Here is an 11298-nt window from a genome sequence, read left to right on the forward strand (position 1 = left end):
ATCTCAGGGATCAAATGGAATTTCAGAGATCTCAAGGATCCAATATCCCCTGGGAAAAAAAGGGATCTCAGGGATCCCGGAGTCCATTCCCAGGGTCCCTCTCGCTGCCACCAGGAGTGACAAAGATCCCAGAGGGAGTCAGGAGACCCAGGCTGGCATTCCCAGACCTTTGGAAAGCCTGGAAATCCCACCCATCCTCCTAAAAATGTCCGCGATGCTCCAGCCGCGCCATTCCCGAGCTTTGGGGAGGAGCTGGAGCTGTTTTCCTGCATTCCCAGGGCTTGGACAGAAAGTTTGGGTACAGGACGGAACACCTGGAATTTGTGGGATGGGGTGAAAATCCCCCTTTTCCGAAAGAGAGCAGCCACTTCCCCATCCCAGGGTGGGAAAACACCTGGGAATTGCTCCAAGCAGGAAGAAATCACCTGGGAAATTTGGACTAAAACCACCAGCAGCAATTCCATTTTATCTGGGCCCATCTTCCTGGAAAGAGCCAAACCAGCACTCAGCTCTTTAATTGCCTCCCTTTCAAGGCTTTTTCCATCTCCAAGATCCATTATTCCCTCTCAGGGAAGGATGGGGGCAAGATGATGGATTGAGGATGCAGCAATTAATAATTTCACTAATGAGAGATGCTGAGCTTTTCGCTGCCTCCCCAGCCGGGAGCGGAGCAGTAAAAAAAGGGTCCAAACCTTCCACAAAAACCTGTTTGAAGCTCAGATTAGGGGGGGAAAAAAATCCCAAACACAGAGAGAATCCTAAAAGGAAAAACAGGATTTTTTTTTAAGGGAAGCTCTAAGGAAAATTCACAAATCCTGCTGGGATAATTAAGTGAAAAGTGGTTTTTTGTTGGTTTTTTTTTTCAAAATCCAGGGAACAATCCCAATCTCTGCTGCTTTTTAATTATTTAAAGGTGCTTTTAATGTGTTGTCGGGCTGTGGCAACAGCTTTCCCTAGGGTGTGTCTACAAAATAATGAGGCTTGGAAAAACTGGGATGAATTTTTCATGATTTTTGATGATTGGGCCGAGGATATTGGCAGAGATTTAGTTTTAATTCTCTCGGTTTTTACCAACAGAATGGAATTGGGAATCCTTGGCTGTGAAGTGCTGAAAATCCGATGTGGAAAGAGAAGAAATGGGAGAAGAGAAGGAGGTGCTGGAGCAGAAAGAGAGGGCTCAGCAATTCCTTCTGTTTCTGAACTGAAAAATGGGATTTTTCTCCTCAAATTCATGGACAGAGAAAAGTCAGGATTTTCCCTCCGAGTCTAATCCTGATTTCTTTGTGGTCCCTGATGAAGTTTTTTCCGTAAGGATGGAAAATAAAAATATCTGGGTTTGCATTTTTTTCTCACCCAGAGTATAAATAAAATCTCTTTTTTAGTCTTCTCTTTTTCCCAGATCTCCTCTCCTGTTGTCCAAAGCCTGGCTTAGGGAAGGTGAAGCCTCTCCTGAGGGAAAATCCCTGCACTTCACTTCGATTCCATCACCTGCTCCGGTTCCTCCCGGCCCTGACCCTGCCTGTGTCAGGTTTCCCCTGGAAAAGGAACCTTTTAATTCCCTGTCGGCGCCAGACATGGAAAAGAGAATTTTCCTGCAATTCAGGACAAATTCCATAAAAACCTGCCCGATCTGGGTCAGCCGGCAGAGATGGGAAAGGTCAGGGAGCATTTCCTTGGGTTTGTTGGGAAGAGGAACATCCTCTGGAGCCTGAGGAGGCCTGAGGAGAAACGAGATCCAGCTCTGGGATGGAAGAGGGATTTTTCCGTGCCCTGAGTCCTCTCCTGGAGCCTGGAATGGGGAGGAAGATGAGGCAGCAATTCCCAAACTCCAGCTCCACTTCCCGACTCTCAGCCCTTTCCGAAGTGTTATTTCTCCTTTTGGAAAGGGGAAAATGGAGGGGTGGGCTCCGGATTATTGGAGGATTATCCCCAAAATCACAAATAATTCCAGCAGGGCAAGAAATGAAGCTGGGAATGATTCAGCGCTGGGAGGATGAAAAGGTCAGGCTGATTCCAGAGTTCAGGAAGACCCTCTGGAAGCAGAAAAAGAACTTGAGGTGATCCTGATCCACAAAGAAAATCGGGATTCTGGTGGATGAGCCAAACCCTGGATGGAGAAGGAGCTGGAGGAGGGAGTGGTCTCAATCCTGAGGATTTTTATGTGCATTTTCAGGGATTTCATGTTAATTCTCAGCGTTTTTATGTGCATTTCCAGGATTTTTAAGCGCATTTTCAGGTCCCCACCACCTAAACCTGACCAATCTGTTCCTCTTCATTTTCATCTTTGTTTGGGAAGGTGGAGGAAGAGAAAAAGACAGGAAAGAGAAAGATTGGAACTTCTTTAGGAAAGCAGGGAAAAAAGCAAAATAACATCAGGATGAGACATCTCTGCAACAAAATCCAAGGAAAAGGAACATCCATGAGGCAGGAAAGTGAATCCTGCACTTGGATCCCTCGGGAAAACATTCCCTGGGAAGCTGTTCCTGCTTGGAATGTGCAGAGACAAAGCAGGACCTGCTGAGAGCCCTCAGTGTGGAGATTCAGGAGCTGCTGCTGCTCCCAAAAAGCTTTTTTTTTTGGGATGAGTTCGGGGCTGGCTGCACCCCCTGATCGGCCATTCCCACATTCCCGAGCTGGGAAAAGGCTCTGGCGCTGCTCAGAATGTCAGAAATGCGTGTTAGATGTAGGAAAATCAGAATTTTCCAAGTCTGTGAGAAGGGGGAATCCTTCCCTGGGTGACCTGGAGTTGTGTTGGGGCGATGCAGGGCGGCGCTGGGATAACCGGGATCGGGTTTTCCATGGAAGCGGGAGGAGGAGGAGCTGTCCCTGGTGCTGGAAAAGGTCTTCCCTGCTCCCACGTTTTGGGAATAGCGAGGAGGGCAAAGCCAGCAGAAGGCTCCATGCAGAACATGCACAGCTCGAATTCCCGCTCAACCCTTCCAATGGACACCGGGAATGGGAGGAATCTCCTGGATCGAAGCCCTGGGAGAGATACCGGGAATCCCCAAAAAAATCCCAAATTTCCAGCTGCGATCCCACAGGTGCTGGAAGGGGCCCACGGAGCCAGAAATGTTTTGCAGGGTAGGGAAGGCAAGGGTTAAAAAGGGAGAGGGGTTTGTGCAGAGCTGGGCTTAAAAATCCTCTGTGAGAGGGGGAAAAGCTCTTTAATAGGGAAAAAATCTTTAATAGGGACAAAATTCTTTAAAAGGGAAAACCCCCTCTTTAATAGGGAAAAAAAACCACTTTCATATGAGAAAAATCCCCTCTAAAATAGGGGGGAAAGTCTTCTTTAATAGGGGGAAAACCCCTCTTTAATAGGGGAAAACCCCATTTCTTTTATGAGGGAAAAATGTCTTTAATAGAGGGAAACAAAGTCTTTAATAGGGAATAAAATCTCTTTAATTTGGGGAAAAAAATTGCCTCTCAATTGGGGAAAAAGTCCCTTCTAAAACAGGAGAAAAAACCCTCATTAAGAGGGGAAAAAACCCTGTTTAATAGGGGGAAAAATAATTTATTAGGGAAAAAAGCCTCTATAATAGGGGAAACCCCACTTTAATAGGGAAAAAACCCTCTTTAATATTGAAAAAAACCTTTAATAGGCAAAATCTCCCCTCTTTAGTATGGGAAAAAAACCCCTCTAAAACAGGGGGAAAACCCTCTTTAACGGGGAAAATTTCTATAATAGGGGGAAATATCCTTGCTAAAATAGGGGGAAAAACTGTTAAAATAGGAAAAATAACCCTCTTTAACAGGGAAAAAAATCCATTTTAATATTGAAAAGAATGGTTAATAGGAAAAAAAAATCTGTTTGTCAGGGGAAAACCCTCTTTAATGGGGAAAAAAAAATTCCCTTTTTAATAGGGAAAATAAACCCTTTTTAACAGGGAAAAAATACCTTTTTAATAGGGAAAAAAAAAACCCTGTTTAATAGGGAAAGGAACCCTCTTTAATAGGGGAAAAAAACATCTTTAACAGGGAAAAAACCCATTTTAATGGGAACTTGACTCTCCTTTGGGCTCACCCAGCCCGTGGCCACCGTGGTTTGGTTTTCATGAGATTTTGAGAGGCTTTTAAGCCTGGCTTAGAGACCTTTTAATCTTCGCCTGCCCCGCTGTGGAACCGCCCTGGTCTCCTTTGTGCCAGGAATGATTGAAGTGCCCAATTGGTGTGGCCATTGGAAGGGTTTTAATGAACTTTTCGGCTTAATTGGCAGCTTAATTGGCAAGCTCCGTTGCCCCCATGCCGGTTACCTCTGGGTACGGTACCTGGGCTTGGTGTGGCTTCGGAGGCAGCACCAGGGATAGAGAGAGAGAGAGGGAAAAACAGGAAAACGGAGAGAAAGAGGAAAGAGAAAAACACAGGAATTTATCAAACAACCCCAATGCGCCGCCAGGACACTCGGAGTCATCGGAGAGCAGAGAGGGAGGGGAGAAATGTGGTTAAATCCAACCTGGGACAGCCTCTGGAATCCAGGAATCTGGGTTAAACCAGGAATCAGGGATAAACCACAGAGTCTGGGATAAACCACACCAGAGTCTGGGATAAACCACACCTGGATCCAGGTTAAACACCCAAGAGGAGCCAGGGGTGGCACTGAGGTGACAGCGGTGGCATTGAGGTGACAATGGTGCCGTCAAACCGAGGACTTAAGCGGGTGTTTAGGTCTAATCCCAACAAAAACCAGTTTTGACACCAAATTTCACCTGGGTTTTTTCTTGCTCGTCCCACCTGATTTAAACTCTGTATGGTGAGCAGAAAACCTCCTCAGAGCATTAATGGGTTGAATTTCCTTAATCTGCTTCTTTTCCTTAAATTCCAGCATCCTCTTCCCCTCAGCTTGGCAGGAAGTCACATCAAAGCGAGCAAAACTCACCTATTTCCTGTTGCACCCCCTGTTCAGAGGGCAAGTTCCTGCTACATGGGAGTAAATTACATAAATTTGATAATTTTTTGATTTTTGATGGCCAAACTTCGTCTTTTTGGTGGCACCCGGTGCCACATCCTCACCCCAAACCCCGCAGAGAGGATTCCTTATCTTGTCCAGCAGGTTTGGGCACCACCTGATATTTCCAATACATAAAACTGATATAAATCGATTAAAATTTATACACCACGACTGTTATCTCGCTATTAACAGTCTCCAAAATTTGGGTGTGAACCAGCTAAAAATATTCAGTTTTCAATCCAATCCCTGAGTTCTCAGAATCCCTTTTAAAGTAATTCCAGGCCTCTCTTATGTTTTCCTTGGCTGTTTTTTCTCCCCCACATCCAATAAATTTTGCTGGATCCCACCCCAGGGGTGTCGGGAATGGTTTTATTCCCACTGGATCCGGGCAGGAATCGCTTTCCCCACTCAGAGCCATTAGCTGGGATGGGGGATGGAGGGAAGGAGAGGAAAACCCATTAAATTCCAGCTCTAACCCAATCCCAGCTCTGGCAGCCGAGCTTAAGAAGGGGAGAGAGCCGCCCTTGGTTCCCTCGGGGCTCCAGAACTTCCACTTAAATTTGATGGATGTTCCACAATGGGAGTTTTATCTGATTATTGGGGCCAAGACTGGAGCTCTGGAGGCTTTTAGGGTCGGGTGATGCCCATGGGGTGACAGCGAGGTGGCACCAGGAGTTTTATCTGATTATGGGGCTGAAATTTGGGCTCTGGAAGCTTTTAGGGTCGGGTGATGCCCATGGGGTGACAGGGAGGTGGCACCAGGAGTTTTATCTGATTATTTGGGCCAAGACTGGGGCTCTGGAGGCTTTTAGGGTCAGGTGATGCCCATGGTGTGACAGGGAGGTGGCTTTATCTAATTATGGGGCTGAAATTAGGGGTCTGGAGGCTTTTAGGGTCAGCTGATGTCCATGGGGTGACTCGGAGGTGGCACTGAGGTCCCTACACCCAAAAATCCCCCAAAGCTGCCCCTGTTGAGCTCACACAGAAACAGAGGGACAAATCAGAGCTTCACCCTCGGCACAAAGAGAGCGAGATCCCAAAATCATGGATTGGTTTGGGTTGGAAAGGACCTGAAATCTCATCCAGTCCCACCCAGGGACACTTTCACCATCCCAGGTGGCTCCAAGCTGACCTTGGACACTTCCAGGGATGCTGCAGCATCCACAACCTCTCCGTGCCTGTGCTTCCAAAGCCTCCGAGCGAGGAATTCCTTCCGGAATCCCATCTCACTCTGCCCTCTCTTGGCATAAAACATAAATTCAGCAAAAATCCTCCTGCTCCAGGGCACACGAGGAATGTCCCACCCTGGGGGACAGCCAGGAGCTTCCCTGGAGCACAGGAGAGTCTCTAGGTCACCTCAGCTGGGTTTTTATTGCCACCTTGGGCCACCTCCACCTCAGTGGCCATCGCATTCCTGGTTTTTTGGATTCCCTGGTTCCATTTTTGGGCTGTTCCCTGGCCCCTCACGATGCCATTTTCAGATTTGCCACAGCCTTTTTTGGGTTACCACATCCTGTCACAATGTCATTTTTGGGCTGTTCCAGGGCCTGTCACGACGACATTTTTGAGATTTGTCATGGCCTGTCATGATGCCATTTTTGGGCTGTTCCATGGCGTGCCACCATGCTGTTTTTTGGGTTTGACACATCCTATCCCACTCCATCCCCTCGGCAGAGCCGGGTGCTGCCCTTACCTTCATCCAGCAGCGCCGGCGACTCCTCCGCCAGGGCCTCTCCCTCTCCCACCTGGGTGCGGGCGCGGAGCACGAAGCGATAGCGGGAGATGGGGTCTGACCTCTGCAGGGTGAACCTCGTCTGGTTGGGGGACAGGTTCTCCACCACCGTCTGGCCCTTCCGGGTCCCGTTAACTGCAGAGGGAAGGCAGGGCAGGCTGGGCCAGGAATTCCTGGGGTGTCCAGCTCATCCCTCACCCCCTGGAGGGTCTGTGGGGTCACTGTGGGGTCACTGCGGGGTCACTGTGGGGTCACTGTGGGGTCACTGTGGGGTCACTGTGGGGTCACTGTGAGGTCACTGTGGGGTCACTGTGGGGTCACTGTGGGGTCACTGTGGGGTCACTGCGAGGCTCAGAGCTCTGCTGCTCTTGAACACGGCTGGGTTGGGGCACTTGGTGACACCCTGGCTTGGGGACCTGCTGGGGGGGACCTTTGGGTGCTTTCTACTGCCCCACACCCTGGGGTATCAATTCCTAAATCTTGAGTTTGGATGAGCACAAAAACTACTCTGTCTGCACCCAAAATCTTCCCAAATCCAAGATCCAGCTGATTTTCCCTCCAAAGCTGAGTCTGAGGAGCTGCTGAGCACCCACCATCCCTCCCCTCCCTCCCACAGATGTCCAGGACCCTCCCCAACACCAGTTTTTCCCACTGTGGAAGTCTCCAGTTCCTCACGGATCTCCCTGCCCTGGCAAAAAGCGGGAAGGGAAGGATTTCCTGATTTATCACCGGGAAGAAGACGTGGGACGTACAGGGCTGGTATCGGAGGGTGTATCCTGTGATGATCCCGTTGGGATGCTCGGGGTGATCCCACTCCAGGTTGATGAGTTCCAGGTTGGGCTGTCGGATCCGCAGGTACCTGGGGGAGCTGGGCACTTGGAGGGGAGCGGGGAGGAGAGGGGAGGGAGGAGAAAACACACACGGGGTAACGAACCTCGCACTGCTGCACCCGCCACGGGCTGGGCCACGCCCTGGAGACCCGGAAATTCCCACACAGAAACACCTGGAATGGATCACACCAGGATTTGTCCCAAAAACCCTGAGCCAGGTGGGGTTTTCAGCAGGGAGGAAAAGCGGAGCAGCTCTGGCGTGATCCAAATCCCGTGGGACCAGAGAGGCCACAGAAGCTGGAATGCAGCTCCAGCTCCATCTCTCCTGTTGGACCCAATCTTTCTGGCCTTCCTTACACACCCTGCCCACCCCAAGGTTTTCATCCCCAAAATTTCTCCCTTAGAAACACAAAATATCCCGAAAACTTCTCTTAACTCCAGCCCTACTTCCGCTGGACCCAAATTTCCTGACCTTCCTTATACCCAGCTCACATCCCAAGGTTTTCATCCCAAAGATTCCTCTCTTTGAACCCCTAAAATGGCTTCTCTTATCCCAAAAAATCACTGGGAAACGGAATTCCAGAGATCTCCCCCCAAGGAGTTGCTGCCCACTGCTCCTCACCCTTAGGAATGTTCGGGATTATCGCTGCTTTGACTATTGAAGGAAGGAAAGAATTATCCAGCCTGGAGTTAAATTATTCTCCTGATTTCCTCCTAATTGCGCTGTCTTAATTGGGGGAAGAGAGATGGGAGAGCTCAGGGATTTATTTTTAGTTGTTCAGGATATCCTTCAGCCTCCTCAAGGTTAGTTTGAGTCGATAAAAGTGCTCGGTGATGTAGGAAAAATTAAAATCCACATTTTCCCAATGATAAGAGTGAAATCCAGTGTAATTATTAATTAACGCTACCTACATGTCCTTATCATCACCCCAAATGTCCAAAGCCAGCCCAAATCCCCCAGAAATAGGGTCACAATGCCCCTGCCTGCAAAACCTACAGGAATTGAAACCTCTCCTCTGAAACAACCTCAATTGTCCACAGAAAATCCTTTAAAATGGGGATTTTCCCAAGGAATTGTGAAGGAACAGGCAGCGCTGAAAGACATCGGGGTGGGATGGGGAGGAAGAGAAAAGGGGAGACCCCAAAATATTTTGAGACAGGACTTGCAAATCTTTTCCTGCGTTTTTGTGACCTTCTGTGCCTGAGTTCCCTCCTGCGCTGTAGGAAAAGTCACTTCCAGCTGTTGGAATTGCGGCTCCAACTCGGAATTATCGGCGTGTCTATAAATAGCTCCTGTGCCAGCGACAAAATTAAACCCTTGAGTTCATCCTTGACACAAGAACGAGGTGCTCTTGCCTTAAAAGCCTGGTGGAGGAACTGGTGATTCCTGAAGGTCCTGGGAAGGTTTTCCTGCCCTTTCCGGGATGGATCCAAGAGCTGCCACGTCCCCAAACCGTGGCTCAGGGACATTTAGAGCTCAGGCAGCAAATCAAGGGCACGGAGCTGTGCTTAGGAGAGGGTTTTGCAAATATTTCTCTCGTTCAGCCCAAAATCTTCTTGGCTGAGATGTCCAGAGCACCTGACAGGGATTTTTGGGAATGCTGAAGGGGTCAGGAGCCAAATCCAGCTGTGCCTTCAGCGGCGTCACCGACAGCGACAGCACCCAGGTGACGCTCAGCTAAAATCCCTCCTCAGCTGCGGCTCAGCTCCACCCAAACCTCTCCCAGTGGGAAAACATTCCCAGTGGGAACATACCTCCTTCAGGGGTGGGGAATTCCTTCAGTTCGCTGCGGGGCCCGTCCCCTCGGCCGTTGGTGACCACCATCTCCAGCTTGTAGTTGCTGTAGGGGAACAGCCGGGACACGGTGCCCCGGTTGCGGTCTCCAGGAAAACTCACAAACTGCCGTTTTCTGGAGACCCAAAGGTTCTTCAGCAAGCTGCTCTCTCTCCAGAAATAGGCCTTCAAGAAACAGGCAGGCCAGGTGAAGCTTTTTCCCGTTTAATCAGAGGTTTTTTGGGGTTTTAGGTGTTAAAAAGCAGAATTTTGCCTTTAAGGGCGGCTCGGGGTTGTGGAAGTTTTTAGAGGAATTAGTGAAGCTCCATGAGGAAAATGGGGGGTGTTACCTGAGGAAGAGGCTGAGCAGGGGGTTGAGAGCTTCTCAAAACACAGAGTAAAACCACTGGGCTCAGACTAAAGCTGTTCCTAATTCCCAAGGATTAAATTCCGAGTGATTCTCCCTTTCCACTCGGAGTAGTGGCAGACAAGGAAAGGTGGGGCACACCCAGGCACAAATAAAAGCCAGAATTTGGGAAATCTCCCATTCTAGCTCCTGAGTGTAAATCCTATTTCATTCAGAAGCAAGAATCCATTCAGAAAATCCCCCAGAATCAGGAAAAGCAGAGCCAGGAGATGATCGGCTTGGGAATGTTGGGATTCTTTGCCGGACATGAGGTTTTGAGAATGTTTTAATGCCTGGGGAAGGGCCCTGCTCAGGGTTTGGCTTGGTTTGAATGGCTCCATCCTCTGTGCATCAGCAGCAAGTATTAAATATTAGATATAAATCCAGAAAGACAGATAAAAATTAAATATAAACCTGGAAAGACCCGGAAAAACAGGGAACCACGCTGGTTTAGCGCCCAGTTAGTCCTGACTGCGGGTTTAAGCTTTGCAGGGGTTGTTGATCAGTAAAAAATGCTGTCAGTATTTTGGGGATGACACAAAACCTGACCTGGTTGGGGTCACTCTCTCAGAGCCCCTTTGCTCAGTGGTCAGGACCATCCCAATCCCTCCTGGTTTTCTTGGGGCATCCCAAATCCTGCAGCCAAGCCCAGAGGAAGCAACAGGAGATGTCCCCAACCTCACCCCAACACCCCCAAGAGCAAATCCTTGGTGCTGCCCCAAACCCAACGGCTCCTGGCGAGCAGAGGAAGTTTTCTGTCATCCCCACATCCAGCAGCTCCATCCCTGGGATCCAGCTGGGAATTTTGGGAGGTTTAGCTGTGTTAACGGTCAGTGCTGGGCGGGGATTTGGGGAATTTGGGATTTGCTCACTCGGTACTCCTTGAGCTGTCCCTGGATGGTGTCCAGGTGCACCCGGGTCCAGGTCAGAGCTATGGCAGTGCTGTTTAAGACTCTGATCCTGACATCCGTGGGCGCAGCCTTGGGATCTGGGCGGGCAGGGATAAAGCGGAGTGGCTGTTAGGAACCTGGAATGACCCTGGAGCTCGGACAGCTGGACAGCTGGACACCCCCTGCTGTGCTTTTCCCAAATCCCGTGAGCAGCAGCCTCACAATGTGTCCACCCTCTTCCATGGAATGAAAATAAAATGTGATTTCGCTCCTCCAGCCATCAGGAGAACATTCCTGATCCAGCTAAAAGCGGAAATTCCTGCTGCAGGGAAGGGTCTGGCTCACCTCCCTGTCCAGGTGAGGGATCCCAGCACATCCAACCCTTTCCTGCCTCACCTGTCCCAAAGCTGGACCTCAAAGTTCCGGAAAAAAACTCATTTCCATATTTTTAATTGGAATTTGATCAATTTGCTTTTGATCCAGTTTTAGGTAAATGGCTTCTCCTCCTTTCTACAGCTTCTGTTCTGTGGAGAGACCCGGAGCGAAGCAGCTCAGATCTGACTATTTTTGGGACAATTTTTGTGGATTTTGGGGATTTTTAACCCATCCCACCCCTCAAACAGAGGCAGGAGGAACCTTGATCTCCCTGCTTTGCCTCCATACAACACACGCACTTGGAAGCTCATCCAGATCCTCCCACAGCCCTGGTGGCCACGGGCAG

General features: G+C 49.3%; 1 protein-coding gene across 25 annotated transcripts in view; it reads right to left on the reverse strand.

Annotated features, from left to right (window-relative positions):
- NFASC (neurofascin) overlaps positions 1-11298 on the reverse strand; it is a 71278-nt gene that overhangs the window by 21083 nt on the left and 38897 nt on the right. For 16 of the 25 annotated variants that reach the window (XM_015650839.1, XM_015650858.1, XM_015650844.1 and 13 more), the window contains 5 exons: positions 10560-10675; positions 9263-9467; positions 7430-7552; positions 6639-6812; positions 4266-4280 (listed from right to left, as the gene is read on the reverse strand). In XM_015650839.1, coding sequence (XP_015506325.1) covers positions 4266-4280; positions 6639-6812; positions 7430-7552; positions 9263-9467; positions 10560-10675 — 633 coding nt within the window. The remainder of the gene's footprint in view (positions 1-4265; positions 4281-6638; positions 6813-7429; positions 7553-9262; positions 9468-10559; positions 10676-11298) is intronic. The other 9 variants (XM_015650859.1, XM_015650856.1, XM_015650847.1 and 6 more) reach the window with 3 other exon arrangements.

This window comes from Parus major, chromosome 26 (genome assembly GCF_001522545.3).
Source record: "Parus major isolate Abel chromosome 26, Parus_major1.1, whole genome shotgun sequence".
Lineage (NCBI taxonomy): Eukaryota > Metazoa > Chordata > Aves > Passeriformes > Paridae > Parus > Parus major.